At 40.4% G+C, this 24,364-nt stretch overlaps 1 protein-coding gene across 4 annotated transcripts in view; it reads left to right on the forward strand.

The window, feature by feature from the left end:
• The window catches only part of USP9X (ubiquitin specific peptidase 9 X-linked), a 589,740-nt gene that overhangs the window by 91,519 nt on the left and 473,857 nt on the right, over window positions 1-24,364 (forward strand). For all 4 annotated transcript variants that reach the window (XM_033949377.1, XM_033949378.1, XM_033949379.1 and 1 more), the window contains one exon: window positions 11,006-11,118. In XM_033949377.1, coding sequence (XP_033805268.1) covers window positions 11,006-11,118 — 113 coding nt within the window. The remainder of the gene's footprint in view (window positions 1-11,005; window positions 11,119-24,364) is intronic.

Below are 24,364 nucleotides of genomic sequence, written 5' to 3' on the forward strand. Positions count from 1 at the left end.
GTGCCTTCCTGCCCAATGTAGGGCACGTGTCTCTACAGTTTAGATAGCCAGCTAAGAAGCCAACCAGGGGAGGAGGGTGGGTTGTGAGAATATCTGCCTGCTGTCCCTGGATAACCTGTTAATGGTAAGTAACTGTGCTTTATCCCAGGACAAGAAGGCAGCATATTCTCAGATGTGGGTTTCCTCCAAGCTGACTAGAATGGGATGGTGGGAGTGTTAGCCTTGCAGAAATTTAAATGTGAAATATTGAGAGGCCGAAGGGCTCATCGTGTCTGAACAAAAGTTCCAGACAGTAATGAAAGGTGAAGATATGAACCGAGGAGAGAAATAGCAGCTTCATTCTGACACTTGAAATAGATTGAGAGAAAAATACTAAAACTGCCAAACTCGAACCACTGAAAAGCTGGGACTTGACTTCTAAGTGCAGTCCAACCCGAGTAGAGCAAAAAAAGGATCCAACTTGTTGAGTATCAAATCCCTGGAAACAGGATGTCTCAACTTGTTAATGTCGAAAGAGACACAAAGTTGGAGATATGATCTATATGATTCAGTCTTCTGCAAAGAAGCAGCCAGCTCTTGTATGATCATTCTATCTATCAACTTTGTAAGCTCCCTGGGAATGCCCAGACCAGGTCTTTTTTTGTAAACCGCCTAGAACTGAACGGTATTGGCGGGATAGAAAAACAATAATGTAATTCTCGTTTGCAGGCTATAGTGTGAAGAGTCAATTCTCCTAGATAAGAAGAAGACTTGGAAAAAATACTAATAGCACAATCGATTGATTGGAGTAGAAATCAATGATAATCCATGAAAAGAAGTTTAGATTTAGTGACAGCTATGACGAATAACTTTGAATGAGTGCGAAGCACAATGTCGCCGTGGAAGGAACGCTGAAAAAAGTGAATTCTTTACTTATGGTTCAAGTCCAGTCACTTGTCTGGCAGAAGTGATAGAGAGATGAGAAAAAGAAGCAGGAAAGCAGGAAAACCTAGAAGGCATAGATTCAAACTCAACTGCTGTAAGTGTACAGGAACCATATTAAGATCCCATACCACTGAGAGGTGGTTGCACTTTGAAAAAACTTTTCATAAGCTAGGAATGAAAGGATAAGCCAGTACTCCCCCAAAATTCACGGGGGCTCTGTTCCAGGAACACCTGTGAATTTTGAAAAACCGCAAATCTATAAAAAGGCAGGAGAGGGCAGCTGTGGCGCCGGCAGTAAATCATAGCTGGTATGCTTCGGGGGGGGGGGGGGGGGGGAAGAGGAGGAATCGGCTGTGCAGAAGGCTGATTCGCAGACTCATTCCCTGTATTTTCTGACTGGAAGAGGCAGGCAGAAAATACTGCGAATAACTGAGTCTGCAAATTCGCGGGGGAACACTGTACTATCTACTGGCTGATGAAAGACAGTAATAGTACTAAGACGGACACATAGAGGTGAGTGTGAGACCAGAATCCAACAAATGGAGGAGAGAGGTCAAAATTGGAGAAAAATACAGAGAGGATTTCAGAACCTAATTGTTGCTAGGAACACTGCGAAATGGCTGATGTTTTGTAAGCTGTTAATATCAATGAACTAGGGTGAGAGTAATGATGACTAGCTGAATAATGACTAGCCCGAGAAATACCAATCAGTCAGGAGCTAAGCTGAAGATGGAATGCAGATCGAATCTGAACTCTGCGTAAGAAAAGATGGAAAGAGAATCAGAGGTATTGGTATCAACTAAGTTGAGAAATAAAGAAAACAAGTTTGTCTGAGCCACTGAGGAGCTACCTGATTCATGGTGGTAATTTCCCACTTGAATTGGACAAGCGTTTGAAAAAGAAGAGGAAAACTGGACATCATCTGGAACTTGTTTATCTAGTTCAGGAGAACAGCATCCCTCTCTAGGAGATAAGGCACATGAGCCAGCAGTGAAAAGAGAGTAGTTGATCAGCGAGGAAAAGATGCAAGGAAATCTATTTGCGGAGTCTCCCATATAGAGGAAATGAAATGGAGAATTGCTGAATCTAGAGTTCAGTCATAAAGATGAAAAATGTTGTGGGGTGTTTTTTTTGAGTGTGTGCAACAGAAAAAAATTTCACTCCCTGAAATGAAAAACAGTTTTGAGAAAAACCTGCTGTGAAGAAATGTCTTATTCCAAACTATTCAAGGCTGTTAGTAAAAACAGAAAACTGCGCTCAACTTGGCTAGTTTGCCTATGCGTAGTTGGAGGTCTGTACGGACTATATCATCTGAGAGAATTAGAGACTTTGATGCAAAGAGCATGCCGATGAGCTCAGCAAGAATCGAGTGAGGAATCCTGGAATAGGATTGATTGAAGAACAACAACTCGCTGAACCGTAGAGGAAGCCTTGCAAAGAGTATCATATGGACTCTGAAGGCTACGTTTTCTATGTGGAGAGTAGAAACATTGAGCCAGAAAAGACCAAATGTAAATAGAATGTTCTAACAATGCTGAGTAATGAAACACTCTGAGTGAAGAGAGTCTCTTGTGCTGGTAAGAGCACACCCTGAATGAAGAGCATGCCGGGTTCAGAAGAAAGAAATAAACCCTGAGATCGAAAGAGAAAAGCAGTCAATCAAATAGGGAAGCAGAAGTTACACAGTAGAAACCTGTGTTCTATTTGTGAACAAAGAAAAGGGAAGTAACCCCTGGTGTTCAACCATAGAAATGAGGGAAAAAACATCCTAAAAAGATGTAGTGGCCTCCACCTCCCCTAGAGCCACTCCCAAACCTCAGGGATATGAGAACCAGGAGAAGAGGATATAGGAGAAAAAAATTTTGAGGTAATGGAATGCCTGTAGGAAACACAGGCTAACATGGGTGATACAGTGGAAGGCATGACGAAAGAAAACCCAGTTGATCCTGCATGATAGCAATATCTGTTGCAGGGTTTAAAAAATGGCAGAGAACTAGCTGACAGGCTCTCCACCCTAGTTAGTACCCGCCATATCATGCCCAAAGTAGGGAGCAGGTCTAATTGAAGAACATAAACGGCACCTAGAGGTGCAGGTAAGGTAGTTAAAAAAGTGGCATCTGGTACACGTTTTGAAAGTGATAAACAGGTGGAACATGGATGGAAACACTGCCACAGTGTAGAGAAACATTCTTGTTGAAAAGAAGCACAGACCAATCTTGATGCACAAGCTAACATTGGTGATATAGTGGTAGTCTAACTTTGATGTGGCGGAAGCCCATCTGACTGGCCGTTGCCCAACAATATTGATGGTGTAATGGCAAGCTGATATCGCAGTAAAGATGTAAAACAGGATAGCTGAATTTTTATTACTGGATGAAGTGAAATTAGAAATGTAAAACTCCATAGGTCAACATAGTTTTGCTATAACCAGCTCTCAAACAGCTTGCTGCTTGAAGACATTGGTGGTAGTATGATGTTGAAGAACTTGGAGTACCTCCGATAGAGACTTTGCTATAGTAAGATGCGTTGGGAGCTGAACCCATAACCTCTGAAAGATAAGCAGAGGGCTTTTACACAGTGAGCCACAACCACTTCCACTCTGGCCAGTTATTTGAAGATGGTAGCGGTACAATGGAAGTATGATGCTGAAGAAGTAGAGAGTTCCTTTAACAGGTGGTATACTGATGAGAGGCTCTGCTTTCATGCCTGAAAATAGTGGTTGAAGAAGCAGAGAGTTCCTCTGACATGTTGTACACTGATGGGAGGCTCTGCTATATTATGCCTGAAAACAGTGGTTGAAGAAGCAGAGTGTTCCTCCGACAGGTTGTATACTGAACAGAGGTCAAAGACCAGTGCCCTAACTGAGTCTAACCTTAGCTGCGTATGTTCTGGTTCAGTAGGAACTCGCCTAACTTTTCTTGAATCCCTGGAGGGTGTTTTACCCTATAACAGCCTCCAGAATAGTGTTCCAGTTTTCTACCACTCTGGGTGAAGAAGAACTTCCTTACATTTGTACGGAATCTATCCCATTTTAACTTTAGAAAGTGCCCTCTTGTTCTCCCTACCTTGGAAAGGGTGAACAACCTGTCTTTATCTACTGTCTATTCCCTTCATTATCTTGAATGCTTTGATCATGTCCCCTCTCAGTCTCCTCTTTTCAAGGGAGAAGAGGCCCAGTTTCTCTAATCTCTCACTGTACGGCAACTCCTCCAGCCCCTTAACCATTTTAGTCTCTCTTTGGACCCTTTTGAGTAGTACTGTTTCCTTAGCAACAGCAGCAGATGAATCCAGAGACCAATGGGATAGCCCACATCTACCAGCAGGCGGAGATAGAGAAACTGAATAACAGGTGGTCCTATTGGCTGGCACTCCTCCTGTAGCTCCAGTATTCTCTATCTCCCAGCAGGGGATGATCGCTATTCAACTAGCTCCTGGATTCTGGCTGTGGCTGGAACATTGTTTTCTCCTGTTGAGATTGTCTCTTCAGTGATCTGACATTTCTGTTTCTCCTGTTGAGATTTTCTCTTCAGTGAGCTGGGTTTCCATTTCTCCTGTTGAGGTTTCCTCTTCAGTGAGACAGGGGGTCCGGCTGAACGGTGCCGGCTTTAGGGGTTACACCTGGGCCCCTCCAGGTCCCTGCCTCACCCTCCCTCCATTGATAGAGGGTCTGAGTGGGTCTCCAATTTTTTTTCTTCTTTCCCTTCATTGTTAAAAAAAAAAAAAAAAGGAGACCCCAGGGTCAGTGGGGGTAGCAGCGTTTCTTCCTTCTCGCCTCTGATTTCTCTTTTTACATGTTTTCCCCTGGCTGATGATGGCTTGGATTTGTCATCTCGAGCTCGCTTTCAGGGCACAGTATTTGTAGCATCTCTGGATTGGCTGCGCCGTCCTTGCTATGCGGATCTGTTGTGTCTTTCGACAGCCGGACTGTTGAGTTTCCTGGTGTCTCCGGATTTGCTCACATAGGGTCCAATCAACTTGGATATTCGTACTACTTTGGGGTTGCGACCTAGCTTTGAAACGTCATGGCTGACGTGTACTGGTCCTGCGAGACAGGTTTCTTCTCTTATCCGGTCGATACAGACGTCTTCACCGGGGGCTTCTGTTTCCTTTTGAAGGTTTTTCCTTTCTTGGGTACTTCTCGACATTTGCACCCTTCCAGAGTTTCTTTTTTGGAACACGAGTATTGCCAAGGGCTTAGCGTTCAATTCATTTCAGCTTCAAGGGCCATTCTTAGCTTGTTACAAGGGCTAAGTTGATTGCTCTTCGCTTCCTTCTCGGCTTCATGTAGTTCAGTTCCTAAACGGCGTACGGTATATTCTTCCACCTCTTAGAAAGTGCTGTCCGGAGTACGGTCTTAGGGTACTTCTTTGCAGTTTACCAAAGGCTTCATTTCATACCTGTCTTTTGAGACTCTAGAGGGCTGTGCCGTTGCACATGGGGTTTCTTGTGGCCATGGCTTTAGCTCGGCGGTTTTCTGCGTTGCAGGCCTTGTTTAGTGAGGATTCCTATTTCTGTTTACGTTTCTGGGGTGGCGGTTCAGACGGTACCACCATTTCTTTTTAGGGAGGTGTCCGCTTTTCTTTTATGGCACTCTCACTTTTCCTTCCTTCCTCCTGTGAGGAGAAATGGGGAGACATGCTTTTATTTACTGCATTTTTTGAGTGTGCGTAGCGTTCTTCACGAGCTAGGTTACTAGCGACTTTTAGTTGTTTCTATCTCTTTTTTGTGTTCTTCAAGGGACGCCTCACACGTCTGGCGGCGTCCCTGGCCTCCTTCATTCTTTGGGCCCTGGATGACATTCTTTACGCTTGCTTGATGGCAGGGAAGTGGTTGGCGAAAGTGCTTCATGTCCATTCCGCCAGATCGATGGCTCTTTCTTGGGCTCAGTCCGGAGATTTTTTCTTGGAGGAGTTTTGTCTCACGTCTACTTGGTCTTCCATGTGTGCTTTCTCTTAGCATTACCAGTTGGATGAGAGGGCGCATTCGGTGGATGCGTTTCATGCTTCGATTGTTGCGGAGATGGTGTTTGCTTCCCACCCAGATTGAGGATTGCTTTGCTACATCCCATTGGTCTCTGCTGCTGTTGCTAAGGAAGGAAAAATTATGTTCTTACCTGTTAATTTTATTTCCTTTAGACGCAGCAGATAATCCAGAGCCCCACCCTTTCTGGATATTGTCTGTCGGTTTTTTCTTGTGCAACTTTCGTAGTTTGTTGTTGTTTATGGTTGTATTCTGTATTATTGCCTTTTGATTTTTGTTATGGGAAATACGTTTTTTTACATGCTATACCTATTGATGGTTATGGATGCTGGGGCAAGAAGCTATACTGGAGCTACAGGAGGAATGCCAGCCAATAGGACCACCTGTTATTCAGTTTCTCTATCTCCGCCTGCTGGTAGATGTGGGCTATCCCATTGGTCTCTGGATTCATCTGCTGCGTCTGAAGGAAAGAAAATTAACAGGTAAGAACATAATTTTTCCATCCTCCTTCATGTACGGTGACCAGTGCTGGATGCAGTATTCCAGGTGGAGACCCGGTACAGCGGCATGATAACCTTCTCTGATCTGTTTGTGATCCCCTTCTTAATCATTCCTAGCATTCTGTTCGCCCTTTTCGCCGCTGCTGCCACGCATTGCATGGACTGCATTACTGACTTGTCATCCAGTACTCCCAAGTCTCTTTCCTGGGTGGTCTCTCCGAGTACTGCACTGAATATTCTGTATTCATGTATAAGATTTTTGTTACTGACATGCATCACCTTACACTTACCCATGTTAAACCTCATTTGCCATGTCGCAGCCCATATCTTGATTGTATTTGTCACGTTGCAGGTCTTTTCCCAATCCTTCTGTGTCTTCACTACTCTGAATAACTTTGTATAGTCTGCAAATTTAATCACCTCACTCGTCATACCAATTTCCAGGTCGTTTATAAATATGTTGAGAGCACGGGTCCAAGCACTGAACCTTGCGGCACCACACTCGTGACACTTTTCCAGTCCGAGTATTGTCCATTTACCCCCACTCTCTGATCCTATCCGCCAGCCAGTTTTTAATCCACGTGAATATTTCACCCTCTATTCCATGGCTCTCAATTTTTCGAAGTAGTTGTTCATGCGGAGCCTTGTCGAACGCCTTCTGAAAATCCAAATATACAATGTCAACTGGGTCACCCTTGTCTATCTGCCTTTTACCCCCTCGAAGAAGTGTAACAAGTTCGTCAAGCAAGATCTTCCTTTGCTGAAGCCGTGCTGGCTGGTCCTCATCAGATTGTATCTGTCAAGGTGATCAATGATGCGGTCCTTTATTTGTGCCTCTACCATCTTTCCTGGCACCGAGTTCAGACTCACCAGCCTGTAGTTTCCTGGATCTCTCCTCGAACCTTTCTTGAAGATCGACGTAGCATTCGCCACTTTCCAGTTTTCTGGAATTCTTCCTGATTTGATCGACAGATTGGCTATTAGTTAGAGCAGTTCAGCTATAGCACCTTTTCAGTTCCTTGATTACCCTCGGATTGATGCCTTCCGGTCCCGGGAATTTATCAGTTTTAAGCCTATCAATCTGCCTGCATACCTCTTCTAGACTGACCATGGTTGAAGAAGCATAGAGTTCCTCCAACAGGCTGTACACAGATGGGAGGTTCTGTATATGTCTGTGGGTCTACCTTCACACCCTGGAGTACTTCAGGGTAGATGCTACTACCAGAGACTGGTATGATGTCGAGAAACATGGCTTGATGACAGTTAGTGGCGTCGAAGCCCACCCGCACTTGGTAAAGAACAACGCTGAGACTGGACTTGTACCAAAGGAGTCCACATGAGAGAGCCTGTGAAACAGGTTTCCAAACTCTAACTAAAAAATGGCACCAAGCTTGTCGTAAGAATAGAAAAAACACTGGAAGTGACCTCCCAACGCCGTAATTTACTCATATGAGGAAATAGTTGAAGTGCAATCTATAGCTTCTACAGTCATTGTAGATTTCCAAGTGCAGCCTTAGCAGCAGAGACAATCCAACATCTGCCAGACGAGGATTTGGACGTTACTGATTGTACACACATGATAAGTTCCATATTGAATCAGAAATGTGCAAGCAGTAGAAAGACAGAGCTTATTCATCTTGTGCTTTTTTTTTTTTTTTTTTTTTTGAGAAGGCCATTAATAGTCAAATGAAAATAGAATAGGAGGAATGGCAATGTAATCTGGTATCTGAAAACTCAAAGAGAAAATAGATATATAATATTTATTTTATTTTAATGTAGGTAATAAGCAGGTACTCAGGATTGTTAGAGGTACCTGCAGCATCAGCAGCCCGATATTTGAGACTTGAATGCTCGTCACAATGGTGTCGTCATCATGATCAGGAGCACTTGTAGTAAAGATGAACATTCTTCGGTACCGTTGATACCATAGGTACCACCGACAGCCTCGATACCATCGATACCTTCAATATTATTGACATCCAGAGGTACCATTGACACCATCGACACCTTCGACATCAACATCCAGAGTTACCATCGACACCTTTGATTTGGTCGATGCTGATGTCAGATGTAAGACACATACCTGTAAGGCTTGTCTGCTAGTATTCAAAATGTCGCATCTCGCCTAATGAGGAGCTAAGATTGAGATGCAACCCTTGTGAAATTAGGCGAAACTTCAGGTGGTTGCAATAGAGTCGGCACGAATGAACTCGATGCCATAATGACTTGCGATATAGTCCTCTATTGTTCTTGAAGACAGGTGAATATTCCCCCCCCCAAAAAAAAACAGGACATAGACGAGAGAATCGCTGCAGCCAAAATTTAATCCGAAGCTGAGGCGATGAAACTAGGCCCCGCCAACAAGAACCTGTGAGGGAAGTAAAAACTCAGTTTTGTGGTTTATTTGTTTTTTTTAAACCGAAAGAATAAAAGTAAAAAAATAGAATTAGTAAAGGAAAAATACACGTGAGCGGCAAGGCAAACCCCCCTCCCCCCCCAAAACGAAGAGCAGTTGAAAAGGCGACTTCTTAACTCAGCAGAAAAACAGAAACTGAGAAGACGTGCACCCTGCATTGGGCGGGAAGGCACTTGTGCAGTGCAGTCAGTTGCGAACTTTCTAAAGTTCTTCAAGCAAGATTGCTTGTGCAGTTGTCTGCATCGGGGCTCCATGGATGAAGTCACCCACATGTGATAATATGCTGCCTTCTTAAGAACATAAGAATTGCCGCTGCTGGGTCAGACCAGTGGTCCATCACGCCCAGCAGTCTGCTCACGTGGAGGCCCCCAGGTCAAAGACCTGTGCCCTAATCGAGACCAGCCCTACCTGCGTTCGTTCCGATTCGGCAGGAACTTGTCTTGAATCCCTGGAGCGTGTTTTTCCTTATAACAGACTCCGGAAGAGCATTCCAGTTCTCCACCACTCTCTGGGTGAAGAAGAACTTCCTTACGTTCGTACAGAATCTATCCCCTTTTAACTTCAGAGAGTGCCCTCTTGTTCTCTCTACCTTGGAGAGGGTGAACAACCTGTCTTTATCTATTAAGTCTATTCCCTTCATTATCTTGAATGTTTTGATCATGTCTCCTCTCAGTCTCCTCTTTTCTTGTCCTGGGATAAAACCTTGTATTGAATTAGAATGTTCTGATTTTTATAGAAAGCAATTTATAAGAACTGTTTTTTTCATCAGCAGATATGTTAGTGGGGTGGTCTACTGCAGTGGTCCCCAACCCTGTCCTGGAGGACCACCAGGCTAATCAGGTTTTCAGGCTAGCCCTAATGAATATGCATGAAGCTGATTTGCATGCCTGTCACTGTTGTTGTCAGTGTTTCGTGGGGCTATCTCAGATCCCCTGGGTCAGGGAATTTACTATGAACCAGATGACTCATGAAATCAGTGCATATCCTTACTCCTGATTTCAGGATTTAAGTAGTCTTACCCTTTTTCCTATGAGGAGGAAGAGACAATATGATATAGCAGAGGACAGAAATCTTTAAAAGTATGAAATAGGGAGAAATAAAGCAGGTATAATGCTAAAAATCAGTGTTAAGAGCAGAATATGAAATTCTGAGTAACCTTTCAGAAGTTTTCAAGGCAGTCTTATTCTCAGCACTGTCCTAGAAATAATGCTGTCACCTTAGTAAATCCAGGCCTATCCCTTCTAACACCTAATAGTACGGGGACTTAGTGCGCCTGCAAAGGGACGAGCAGGTGGGTCTCTTGTCTCAGGGTCAAGTTCCCCTAGAAAATCCAGACTGCTTTGGACGCCCTCATGAGCAAAGGCTATTTGCTCTAAGGAGGGTGGATAACCATCTCCAAAGAAACCAACTATTGCAGCATATGCTAAGCTAAGTCCTGGAGATTGGTTCAGCGGTGGTGCTTGAAGGGTTATTATGTTGATACATTGTATAAACAAATGTTGCTGTAGCTTGGAACATATATGTTCAATTTGGTTTCTAAACAAAGTGTTAATATATGATTTCTAATTTTAATTTTGAACTGATAAACACACATAAAATGCCTCCGATGCAAAATAATGGAAAAACACTACTTCTGGTATTGTTTTATTCCCCTTGGCTTGCGTTCAGTTTTTGTGCCTTTTTCTGTGCTTACATCTCCTATGTGGCAGAAACATGCATATTTGATTCCAGGAAAGCACCTGTGATATAAAAAGGCTGATTTAAAAAAAAAAAAAAATAGTATACTAAATTTATGATTCATAAACACCCAAGAACTGAAGCCCTAATAATTAAAATGTGATAAAATGCGGATGTTGCATCTAAATATATGAACTATTACTGGTACATGCTTCAGAGCAAATAAATTTTGCATTGTAACATTAAAGCAGTCCAAATTTTAGCTGATAACACCTAAAGTAAGTTGTTCATTGCGTGGATCAGCATGCAGCTACACACTTAAAATTCCTATATAAGGTTGTATATTTGAATAATTATATTGATGTATAGTCTACATTTAGAAAAAAAACTGTCACAAAATCAAATGTAAGATTTTTAATTGTGAAGTATAGATTTGATGGGTAAATGTTTGATAATTTTTTTAGCCCACCTTTCTCTAAATTGACCCAAATTATTTTTTCCTGTATAGGCCTTGATATTAAAAGTGAAGCATGCCAGAGATTTTTTCGAGATGGGCTAACGATATCTTTTACAAAGATCCTTACGGATGAGGCAGTTAGTGGCTGGAAGTTTGAGATTCATGTAAGTATAGGCTTGTGGTACTAGTAATTTCATCAAAACAAAAGGAGGGCCAAAAATATCCATGTCAGAGGAAACCAGAAGACAAAAAAGGGTGGTATAAATGGCACTCTAGTCTAGATCAATGTGTCGCAAACTTCCTAAGCTGCTGGCACACTAATCTCAGGGCTGAGGATGGAGGGCACCTGGAAAATTGTGGACATCGACATGTTGATGTCATGCGCCTGTGTGATGTCATCACATCGACGTTCGCGCATATGCAGATGTCCTCCAGCTGCGGCTCTGAGCCTCCTATTTCCGCCGGGGTGTGTTACTGCAGAAGGAGAGGTGAAGAGAAGGAGCAGAGGCACTGGCGAGGAGGAGAGGTGTAGGTGCAGGCGCCGGCTGACTACTGAACATGCCTCTCACCACGAGAGGCACATCCTATAAGCAGTAAACTAGTGCCTCTCCTCCTCGTGACATCTTGGGGCACACTAGTGTGCTGCAGCATACAGTTTGCAATACACTGGTCTAGATGATCTTAACACAGTCTGTGTCTCAGCACTCGGTGCCTTCCTCAAGAGTTCTCCAAAAGTCCTTTTAAACTTTTTAAAAGAAAGCTCCTCATGCACTACCAAAGAAAGTTTGTTTTAAAGCATAGGGCCCAGACAGAATAATGTACATTTTTGAAGGATAAGCAGGCATTGTATTTTCACATATGGCTGGTGACGTCATTCATGGAACCCAGTATGGACACTGCCAAGTGCCCTATCACTTTAAATCTTTAGGCAGTGCCCATAACGCATGTGCATGTAGGTGATGGAACCATTTCATGCTCTGACACACCCACCCTCCACTATAATTGGTGTGTTCAGTGTCTGGGTCCTGACCATCGGGACATTAGTTGTTAACTTGTATCTGTGTATGCAAAAGAGATTACTAAAAGCCAGACAAATCTGATGAGATAAAATTTTTTGTTTATCTAATTACAGTAATACACCCTTAGTGCTCACTCACTATTTCAAGCTAACGAAATCTTCTTTAGAACCTCAGAACACTACTGCAGACGCCTTGCAATCATTGCTTTAAATTTGATGTGCAGGTTAGTCACTTGTTCTAGATTTATTACTCTTCAATTATCCAAATTTAATATTTAATAATTTTATGGTTTAATTTAATTTTTATCATTCTTTAAAGTGCAAGTGCAAATAAGTTAAATCTTAGCTCATTTACAGACCATTTTCTCTCTTTGCAGGAGAGAATGTGGTCTGTAAAGCTGACGGGTTAAGCAAATTGGGATAACGCCTTGAAAAAGCTCCGGCGAAACATGTCGGCGGCCTGAGTATCCCAGTGGTTAAGACCACACTGTGAAAAAGCTAAGTACTTGTGTAATGGTTAAGTACTGGTTTAAACCTTCCAAGAAAAAATGAGCTAAGATTTAACTTATTTACACTTGCACTTTAAGGAATGATAAAAAAAAAATTAAATTAAATAATACATTTGGGTAATTGATGAGTAATAAATTTAGGACTGATGACGAACCTGCACGTTAAGCTTAAGGCAATGATTTCCTATAAATTTATCTCATGTTCTCAGTGTCAAGATGCCTAGAAAATATAAAGAGAACAGAATATTGATAGATACATGGAAAACATTACGTTATGTCAGTAATTTAACTCCTAACCCAATACACAAATCAACAAATCAATCTTTATGGCTAAACTCCAAGATTCAAATTGGCGGATTCAAAATCGTATAGAAGCATTGGATTATTGCAGGTATATGGACTATAGGTGATGTTATTTTAAATGATAAACAGCTTGATTTTTCACAGTTGCAACATAAATATGGTCTTAACAAATCACAAAGCTTTAAATGGTTGCAGCTGAAGCAGGCTATTCAGGAAGGATTCCCTGAATGGAAAAATCTTAATAATCAGTATAATCTGGAGTTCTTATGCTTTCAGGCAGATTTCTTGGGACACCAGGCTGCACAGTGGTATAAATTGATATCTGGATTTATGAATAAAAAACCAAAAACAGGTCTTAAAGACATTTGGAGCATTGAGATTAAGCATCAAATTTCTGCGTCTCAATGGCCATGAATTTGGTCTTGGAGAATGAGATGTACAGTGTCTGCATCTATTAGACAAACTTGGTTCTTTTTGTTACATAGAGCATTCTGGACCCCAGTTAGATTACAAAAATTGGATAGCTCTATAACTAATAGATGCTGGCACTGTAATCTGGAAGCAGGGACCCTGGATCACTTAATATTCTATTGTCTCTGCATCATAGTATTTTGGAAATCAATTTGGTCTCAAATTAACTGTTTATTAGAGAACCATGTAGCGCTATCATATGATACAATTCTATTCGGGACATCAATGAAAATAAAAAGTCAAATTTCATCAAGCAATAACAAACTTTTATTGATAATGACAGGAGTCGCCATTCAACATATCACCAAGAATTGGAAAAATTATACTAGACTTAATTATACCTTCTGGTAGAATTTGTTGTGTCATATATACAAAATGGAAAGAACAATTGCCATACAAAAAGGGAATTATAATAATTTTAAAAAGATTTGGGGACCATTGATAACTTATTGTAATGATTAGATGCCTTTTTACACTGAAAGTACATTTATAATTAGGGGAAGGGGGGTGGTATATATTATATATTAAAGGTTATATTAAAGGTTTAATCAATATTTATGAATACAATTTACTCAATATTTATGAATACAATTTAAATTCTACTGCCTATTATTTAAGACTTTATACGGAGACAGTCTAAACTACCTGAATAACCGCCTCATCCACAACACCGCAACCAGACATAGGAAAACTCACACCCCATTCTCATACCCCCCAATTAAGGAGGTCAAACGGAAAAAACTATATGATGGCCTCCTGGCCACTCAAGCAGCCAAACTGGGCAACCAAATCGCCAATTTACTGACGGCATCCCTCGACTACAAGGCTTTTAGAAAAGAAATAAAGACCATACTCTTCAAGAAAACTCTGAAAAAAGAAATAATACCGCAAGTCTCAAAATCCACCTCTCACTAAAGCCAACTACCCCAAACAAATAACCTTACCCATTTCGAAAATGACCAAATTTTTTTTTTTTTTTTTTGTAAGTTCTTGTTGTAATACATCTTGGATAATTCTTTTGTAATCCACCTTGAACTGCAAGGTAATGGCGGTATAGAAATCCCTAATGTAATGTAATGTTTATATGATATTTTTGATTACAATATCTGTGGGAAAGGTGGGTGGTGGAGGGAATAAATTTATGTATTTAGGATGATAATAGGAAGAAATTCAAGTGATGTGTATAAGTTCAATTGATGTAATATTGTGTACTTGATATATGATGAAAAAATGAATAAAGAATTGGAAAAACAAAAAAGAAAGGAGCCTGGAGTAGTGGTCCGAGGTTCTAAAGAAGTTTTCGTTAGCTTGAAATAGTGGCTGAGCACTAAGGGTGTATTACTTTAATTGGCTATAGTATGATTTTTTTTCAGGCTACAACATTGAGTGGTGCCGAATTAATTACTGTAAACTTTTTTTGTTTGGCATTGATAACAAGTATGGCAGGAGATTCAGGACCAGACGCTTGACCTGCATCAACACTTTCATCAGTATTGACACTGCCAAATAAAAATGTCAAACATCAGGATCTTTGCAGGGACAATGTTCAACATTATCTTTATCCATGCCTCGACCATCAGGGAAGGCATCACATAAGAAAGCTAAGAAACACGGAAGTGAATGGCTGACTAGCGTGGGAGTTGACCCGGACTCCACGCTGGTATGAAGAAAATTAGCAATTTACCCCACTGAATGCTAATACTAGGCCAACCAGCTATATCCGAGTCTGATAGGAGTCCTCTGAGGCATTTTCTTACCGCGGGTGCATGGGCTGCAGCGGAGAGTGTCTTCCTCCCATCGGTGCCTGAGCTCAACCAGGTCTGGGGAGAGCATGACAGCGGAGGTGTGGCACGAATGCTAGAAGGGCCGCCTGGATGCGAGGGTAGAGACCGCGGAGGAGAGGAAGTGGTGCGCTGCCTGCTGGGTAGTGTTTGAAGGACTGTGGACCAGAGAATTTCTATGCTGTCCCTGCCGTGAGTATACGGCAGAAGTGGAGACCGTTTTGTCCACCAACGGACTGGGGTGAGACCTTCCGGGAGAGGAGAAGAGCGATTTTTCGGCGGTGCTATTGCTGTGAGCATCTGGGCTGTGGAAGGGTATCCCTCCCCCCACCGATGGATGTAGCTGAGTACTGCCGGAGGCAAAGAGGAACTACAGCTCAGTGGGGCCGCTGATGTGATTGCGAACCTGGGACTTTGATATAGGTTCTGGGTCCTGAGAGACGCCGAGGAGTCGAGCAGCTGGTGGGTGTCTTGCCATAAGCCCTTATATCGTAATAGTAGAGGAGAGGAAGTGAAGACCTGTGCACGCTGGTTGGATCTGGATGAACCTTGTGGTTTAGAGATTTGGAGGTTTGAAACACTGTTTTTGCTATATATGGTGTCTATGATCTAATCTGAGATAAAAAAAGGCTTCTTTTCTGCTGAGACTTCGGGATGAGGCAATTAAATCCCTGCCTTCACCATGGGAAATTATTAATAACCATCAGTCAAGAAGTTAAATATATGATTTAGTCTTAGCCATCTCTAATTATTTGCTGCTGAACTAACTTTGGAAATATGGCTAATAAAAAAACAAGACCTGATCTTAAAATGTTTGCTTACCGTACAGAAGACTCGGAGGAAACTTCAACTCCAAAACAAAATTTAACACAAGAAGAAGCTGAGCCAAATGTACTTGGAAAAGTAATATTATGACCGATGAAAACAAAAACTGTGGATACAGATGTTCTGAAGATAATTTATTAAACACTGTTCTGGAGACTCAATTTTAGCCAGTAAAGGGGATTTACAGCATTGGATGGCTGATATTAAACTTTCACTAGCGATATTCAGCATCAAAGTAAATATTGATGGTTTAGATAAAAAAAATGGACGATATGACTCAGTCTCCAGGAATTTGAAGAACGGGTTATTTCACATGAACAGGAGATATTTGAAATTCAAAAACATTGTAAACAGATAGATGTATCAATAGAGGAATTACTTCTCAAAGTCGAAGACGGAGAAAATAGAGCAAGGCAAAATAATTTGAGATTCTGTGGAATCCCTGAATCAAGATTTTAAAGATCTGTCGGCCTTTATACAGTCTCTATGCCATAAGTTTCTGCAAACAGAAAATCCAGAAGTAGAACTACCAACTATAGACTTTGAGCAGATACACCGAGCTTCTGGGACCATGAAAATCAGAGAAACCAAGGGATATAATAGTGTGTTTTCTAAGACACCCACAGAAAGAGAGAGTGCTTACAAGCAGCACGGAAAAGTGGCCATCTGATGTGGAATAATATAAAAGTGAAAATCTTTGCAGATATCTCCTCAGCAATCCTGAAACGGTGACGAGATTGCCATGCAGTAACTAGATGTTTGCAACAAAATAACATCCGTTATAGATGGCATTATCCATTTGGGATTTCTTTTATGCTGGAAGGCAAGCAATATAAAGCTACATCAGCTTTAGAGGTTCAACAGTTACTTATACAAGCTAAAATCTGGCCCAGGAGAAAAACAGCAAGAGGAGCCACTACAACCTTCATCTACAGGATCGTCAAACCAGAGATGGCATGGAGCGGATCAAAAAAAGAGACTACAGAGACAACCAGAATAAGTGTTTATTTTAATAATGAGAAGAATTGATAATAAGGCCATGTAAAATTTTTTTTAAATTTAACATCTGTTAGATATAATAAAGAATAAAAATTAATTGGGATAGATAATAAATAAAGTTGTGGAGTACCGGTTTGGGATTAACTTTCTTTGAACCTGAGGTCTGGAAAAGGACCTGGCTCCTGGTCTCATTGACTGGCAGCTGGATCTGGGTCCAGAGAAAGGGGACAAGGAGGATCTGGATGGGTTGGGCGAGGGGGGCAGGGGACAATGGTTGGATTTGGGGGGAAGGGAAGGGATGGGGAGCTAAGGAGACCTGGCAAAAAAATTGTAAGATCTGTAAGTTAGAAAGAATAAATTGAAAAGGCTATTAAAGAATGAATGGAAGGAAGGAAGTAAGATAAGGTTGGGAAGTCTAAATATAAACAGACTTAATGTACCTCGAAAACATTAGCTCTTTTTAAAGGAAATGAGAAGGTTGAACTATGATATTTGTTATGTACAAGAAACGCATTTACAAAAAAATAGGAGAAAAGATGATTCATTTTAAAGATTATCCGATACGAGTTTGGGCTTCTAATAAGAAGGAGAAAAAGAAAGCAGGGGTGGGGATATTATTTGATAAAAATTGAAAGTTCTCACAAAGTCTGAGTGGAAGGATGATGAAGGGAGATGAATTATATGGGTGGGGGAACTGAATGGGGAAAAGATGACCTTGGTGTGAATCTTTATGCTCCTAATGTCAACCAAGGGAAATTTTTGAAGAATTCTTGAGTGTAATTCTGAAAAACCAAGAAGGAATATTATTGATGGGAGGGGATTTTAATTTGGTTTTAGATCCTCGTTGGGACTCTTAAGAGTAATAAAGGGGATAGAACTAAAAAAGATAGGAAACATTCATGGAAATATTAAATTTATTAGATGGATGGCGGGAATTTACACACATTAGGAAGAGATTATACTTATTACTCTTCTCCATATAAAGTTTATTCCCGTATTGATATGATTTGGCTGGATAAGACTTTGGGAGGTAAATTAATAGATGCAAAAATAGAGAAAATTAGTTGTGTAGACCATGCCCCAATATGGGTGGTTCTATTATGGGGACACTTAAGTTAGGGACACGGTACTGGAAACTAAATGATACTCTAGTAAAAGACCCTAAGGTGGTTCAGAAGATAGAACAGAGTATTAGATATTTTCTGGACAATAATATTGATCATCACTCACCCATTGCGATTTGGGAATCTTTAAAAACTGTTTTAAGGGGAGAGTTGATCTCTATAGCCTCTCATAAGAAAAAAATTAGAGAAAGGGAGGAAAAAAAATTAAGAGAAACACTGATGGGTTTGGTAATACAACATAAGAAGGGATTCGGGGTGGAGGAGGAGCAGCTCAGGACTCAAATAAAAGAGATCCGTATGCCACTGGGAAGAATGGAAGATGAAGCCATTCAATTTAACCTAAACCACCTAAGACTTAAACATTATGAATCTGGGAATCGGGCAGGGAAATTACTAGCGCACTGTAACATTATTAATATACGATCTAAACAGGGAGATATATTGATGAAAGAGAAGGATATATATGGTAGGTTTGTGGAATTCTATAAGGAACTATATACATCAGAATATCAGGGAAAAGAGGCTTTATTGATACAATACCTAACTCATTTAGAGTTGAAGAAATTGCAAGAATCAGACACTCAAAGATTAGACGAGGATATAACAGGATGAAGTTCGGGGAGTAATACATTGTATTAAGATAGGTAAATCACCAGGAATGGGTGGATTTACGGGTCTATTTTATAAAAAGTTTATATCCTTTGTAACCCCTCTTTTGGTAAGATTGTTTAATAATCTAAAGAATAGGGAAAAATTACCAAATTTTATGAGATAGCAGGAATTACAATTCTACCTAAATCCGGGTAAGACAATACAATGTGTGTTAGTTATAGACCTATCTCGTTATTGGAAATAGATACAAAAATTATGGCTAGATTTCTTGCTGATAGACTCTCACCGATTATGCCAACACTTTTTCACCCGGATCAAGTGGGTGTTATCAGTGGGAGACAGGCAGCTGATTGGATAAGGAAGGTGTTAGATCTGGTTTGGAGGGCTAAAAAGGAAGGTTCAGAATGGGTGGCTGTTTCGGTCGATACTGAGAAAGCATTTGACCGAGTTGAATGGAAATTTATGGAGGAAGTTTTGGAATATATGGGATTTGGAAAAAGATATGTATACTGGATATTCACAGTATATAATAGTCCATTAGCATGTGTTAAAATAAGTGGGCTTTACTTCTCCACATTTGAACTGCATTGATTATAATCAATAATTATTGAGCCCTTGGCACAGAAAATTAGACAATCTCAACAGATTAAAGGCATGAGGGTGGCTGGTAAAGAACAAAAATTATCTCTGTTTGCTGATGACATCTTGGCTATTGTTGAAGCTTCAGAGATGTCTTTGAATGCCCTAAAAGATGCTATGGGTGAATATGGCCAACTGTCAGGATTTAAGGCTAATTTAACTAAGACGGAAGTGATGAATATATCATCATCTACAGAAAAGGTTAAGTAATTGCAGAGATCAGTGTCTTTGAGATGTGTAAAGGGATCTATTCGCTATTTAGGAATAATAATGGGAGCAGATTGGACACTCTTGTTCCAGCAGAACTATATACCATTGGTAATAGATATCCATTAGGATTTGGAAAAGTGGAATAAGATGTTTTTCATGGTTAGAACGTATGGAGATGTTTAAGATGATGATCCTTCCTAGATTTTTGTACCTATTCCAAGTATTACCAATAGAAATTCCAAGATTGTACTTTCAAAAGTGGAATAGCATGTTATAGAGATTCATTTGGGGAGGAAAGAGTCCAAGGGTGGGAAGGTATGCAGTGCTTAAGTCTAAGGCGGAAGGAGGATTAGGCGTACCTTCTTTAGAGAATTATTATAGAGCAGCTCAATTAAGAGCGATAGTTGGCTGGCATTGGAATCCACCTAAATTATGGGTAAGGGTAGAACAGGGAATGTTGGATGGGATAGAGAGTATTGGAGATTTGAAATATTTACCATGGGTTTGGAGAGATAAAGGAATAATGAATATAAGTAACCCTTATAGTAGATGTTCTATGGGAATATGGAAAAGTGTGAAGAGAAAACTTTTAGGAAAAGAAAAAAGTATTTATTTTCCTATATTATATGTGCAAGATTTCATACCAGGAAGGGATGGGGGAATTTTTTTAAAGTAGGAGCTAAAAGGACTGAGATGTTTTGGCTAATTGATAGAGGAAGGAGAGGTTAAAATATTCATAGACCTTCAGGATCAATATCACTTGGAAGTAGGAGATCTTTTCCCCTACTTACAGGTGAAAAATTATATTATGACATACAAGGGGACAGGAAAAGAAGTTTTAAGGAAATCTGAATTTGAAAAAGTCTGGGGAGTGCGGTTGCTAAAGGGTGTATTTCCTGGTTATATAAAATTATACATGAGGATAAAATCACGAAAACATCGTATATGAAAGCAAGGGAAAAAGACGAGGAAGGAATGGTCAACTGACAAGTGGGGAATGATTGTATCCTATCTCTTCCATATAGCTTTGGTGGAAAATGCTATTAAACTCTTAGTAAGATGATATATCACGCCGATTCTAATTAGCAAATGTACTAAAGAGAAAAACGATGCTTGTTGGAAGGGATGTGGGGAAAGAGATACATTCTATCATATGTGATGGGAATGTAAAAAAATCCAGAAATATTGGGAGCAAGTATTTTGTTATGTGAGTAAATTAATCCAGATTCTTCTTGATATGAGTGCTGATAAGGCTCTATTGGGATTTGGTGTAGAGGGCTTATCACCCCCTCAACTCAAACTTATGGATTTGGTATTCATAGCTGCTCATTTAATACTGGCCCAGCAATGACGAACTCCAAATATACCCACTATAAGAGATATGAGAGATCACTTAGAAATGGTATACGAAAAATATAGATTGTCGGCTCTCTTAACAAATCAATGGGTGAAGTTTACAGATATATGATAAAATATATTGAATTGGAAAAAAGGTTTCTGAAAGATCTAAATTATTTACTTTATCATACTATCCTAATGGAATGAGATACCAGGCCTCCTGAAGGGGGGGGGGGTAGATAAGGGAAGGGGTGATTTTAAATGTTTAAATAAGATGTATTATCTCAATATATATTCATTTATGAAATATGCTAATTGTCAATGTAATTTATAAATTGTATTGAAATTATTATGAGCTATATTTTTCTGATAATTATTAAATTTTTAAAATAATTATAAAAAAAAGAAAGCTAAGAAACACAAACATTTCTCTCTTAGGTATGGCATAGTGTTGTCACAGACGTCCATCTCCTTGAAAGCATAGTAAGCGTGAACACACAGTGGACCGCTCTCCATCACTGCAGATCATGTCTCAACCAGGTGCACCTCAACATCAAAATCTCCCATGCCCAAGTAACATGCACTGCAGACTGCTTTCTAGTATAAATGTCGACTCTCCCAGAGGAGAGCTGGTTTAAGTTTTTGGCTTTTGGGACTACTGCAGATGCAGTCTACATAGGCTAAAGGCATCAATTGAGGATAAGAACAAGCACTCCCGCTCGATGTTGAGCACCGGAGTTAATACAAACTTATTCACCGCCTGCGTCATAATTGGCAGAGGATTTATCTTCTGGGTTAGAGCATTGACCCATGCCTCGATTCATATTGACTTAAAGTCAGTGTTTCTCTCAATGCACAATGATTCTCCTTGAAGGGAATATTTTGAGGAGTCCGATTTTGATATCTTCAATCACTGGGATGAAGATTTATCAGAATATTCAGCTGAAAAATTCTATGACTCTTCTCTGATCCTTCTCTGCCTCAAAGATGCAAGTCTCTGCCAGAGAGCATATCCTTTACAGGTTTTGTAACACAAATGGGTCAGGCTTTTCCCATTAAAATGGAGACAGAGGAAGAACCTTGCTCTAAGCTTTTTGAGCTTCTTGACTATGAATCACCACCAAATGACTGTGTCAAGGTGCCTTTACATAGGGTCATGAGAGAGAACCAAAACTGGGAGACCCTTCTTTCAGTCCAGGTAGCTCCTAAAAAAAAAAGTTGACACAATGTACAGAATTCAAAAGTATTCAGAGTTTGAGAGAATACAACTTCAGCATCACTCTCTAGTAGTTTAATTTACTCTAAAACATGTAGTTTAAGGTCCTATTCTTCTGCAGGAAGGGAAATCAGAACACTAGCCTCTTTTGGTGAATACATTTTTCAATCAATTCTCATAAATAGAATTATCCGAGGACAATCAGGTAGTATATTCTCACATGTGGGTGACATTATCCATGGAACTTGGCGTGGACAGTCAAAAAGTGTACTGTCACTTTAAAAACTTTGACTGCTTGTACCATGCACATGCTGGTGCCTTCCTGCCCAATGTTGGCTCATGGGACCATCAGTTTTCCATGGAGCTAAGAAGCTGCTCTTTAGAGTCTCTCTGAGCGCATCAGACTTGTAAAGTTTTTGTGCCTTCCCGTTTCACTTTTCTTTTTTAGTCATATTTTCATATTTCATTTCTTTTTATTTCATTCAGTTTAATATTTTTGATTTAACAATTTTGGCCTGTTTTCAGACTGGGAGTGTCGACATTTTTTTGATATTCCAACTACTCAACCTCCCAGGGCCATAGAGTCCTTTGACCTCATGTTGGTGGTTTTTCCATCGAAGTCCAAGGTTACTAGCAGCTTCAAGCAGTGCTTTCACAGCCACAGGGCCATCTCAGGTACAGACTCGCATAATTGGTATGTCCAGTGCCCAGGTCCTGACCATTGAGACATTTCCTTTATGCTCTGCTCTCATTGCAGAAGAGGTCGCTTAAAGCCAGGAAATTGTAATTTGAGAAACTTTTCAGTTCAATTTCGGGTACAATGACTGTGGCTGAAGACTTCGCTGATGCTCAACCTCAAGCTACTCCAGCATAGACACCAGCACCAACAGCATTGACCACCTATTCTATCATTTTGTCAGTTCTACCATTGTCAGGGGAGCCTCATAAGAAAACTAAGAAGCATAAACATGTTTCCTCCTTCAAGTATGGGCATCATATCAAGTAACACATGAAAAGAAAATCCAACGGAATCTGCAGTAAACAAACAGCAAGCAAAAACCAAATCAAAAACTGCAGACCATGTGCAAGATGTAGGCACTGTTTATTACAATATTAATGCAGTATGGTAAATATACCACCTTATTACCAACCAGTGGACCCAACACAGTCCATGTTTCAGACAACACCTTCCTCAGGTAAAAGGGTAAAGTTACATTGTATTAAAAAAAATAATAGAAAAGTAAGAGGGAGACACAGAAGGGAAAAGGTTAAAAAGAATGTTTCAGGTTAGCAGTCAGTTGAAGTTGGCTTATATATCAAAAGCATCTTTAAACATAAATTTTTAAGATTTGATTTAAATTTGGATAACCCAAATGATGCGTCTCGTAGGTCACATGGAATCCACGGGTCACATGACTCCATTTGCCTGTTAACATCTCGGGGAACCTCATTGGACACTCTCAAACCAATGGACTTCAGCCACTAGAGCATTGTGCCAACAGTTACAAGTGACCTCAGACCTTCTCCAGTCGTGTCAGTGATGGCTTTCACTAGCCAGTCTTTCTAGGGGCTTTCTATTCCACACTACATAACATAAAAAATATTGACAATGGATGCTTCCATGCTCGGTTGGGGAGCCCACCTGGACGGCCTCCGTACATAAGAACATAAGAATAGCCTTACTGGGTCAGACCAATGGTTCATCAAGCCCAGTAGCCTGTTCTCACATTGGCCAATCCAGGTCACTAGAACCTGGCCAAAACTCAAGGAGTAGAAATATTCCATGCTACTGATCCAGGGCAAGCAGTGGTTCCCCCCATGTCTTTCTTAATAACAGACTATGGACTTTTCCTCCAGGAAATTGTCCAAACCTTTCTTAAAACCAACTACACTATCAGCTCTTATCATAACCTTTGGCAATGTGTTCCAGAGCTTAACTATTCTTTGAGTGAAAAAAAATTTCTTCCTATTGGTTTTAAAAGTATTTCCCTGTAACTTCGAGTGTCCCCTAGTCTTTGTAATTTTTGACGGACTCGAGGCAGCTGGACTACTCACAAGAAAATGCTCTATTTCAATCTCCTTGATCTACGAACAATCCACAATGCTCTATGCACATTCCAAGATTGTTGCCTCATTCAGGTGGTACTCATTTGAGCAGACAACCATATTATGTGAATAAATGAGATATAGGGTCTCGTTCTATGTTTTCTCTAAGCTGACCACGTGAGTAATTGCTTATACATTCCAGAGTAACATTTGGATTTTATATGGTTTTATAGGGTCCCTCACAAAAATACTTGTAAATCTGGAAAATTGTTGGTTTTTAGAACTACTTGTTCACATACAAAAAAATTTTTTAAACTTG

The sequence above is a fragment of the Geotrypetes seraphini genome, chromosome 6 (assembly GCF_902459505.1).
Source record: "Geotrypetes seraphini chromosome 6, aGeoSer1.1, whole genome shotgun sequence".
Classification (NCBI taxonomy): domain Eukaryota; kingdom Metazoa; phylum Chordata; class Amphibia; order Gymnophiona; family Dermophiidae; genus Geotrypetes; species Geotrypetes seraphini.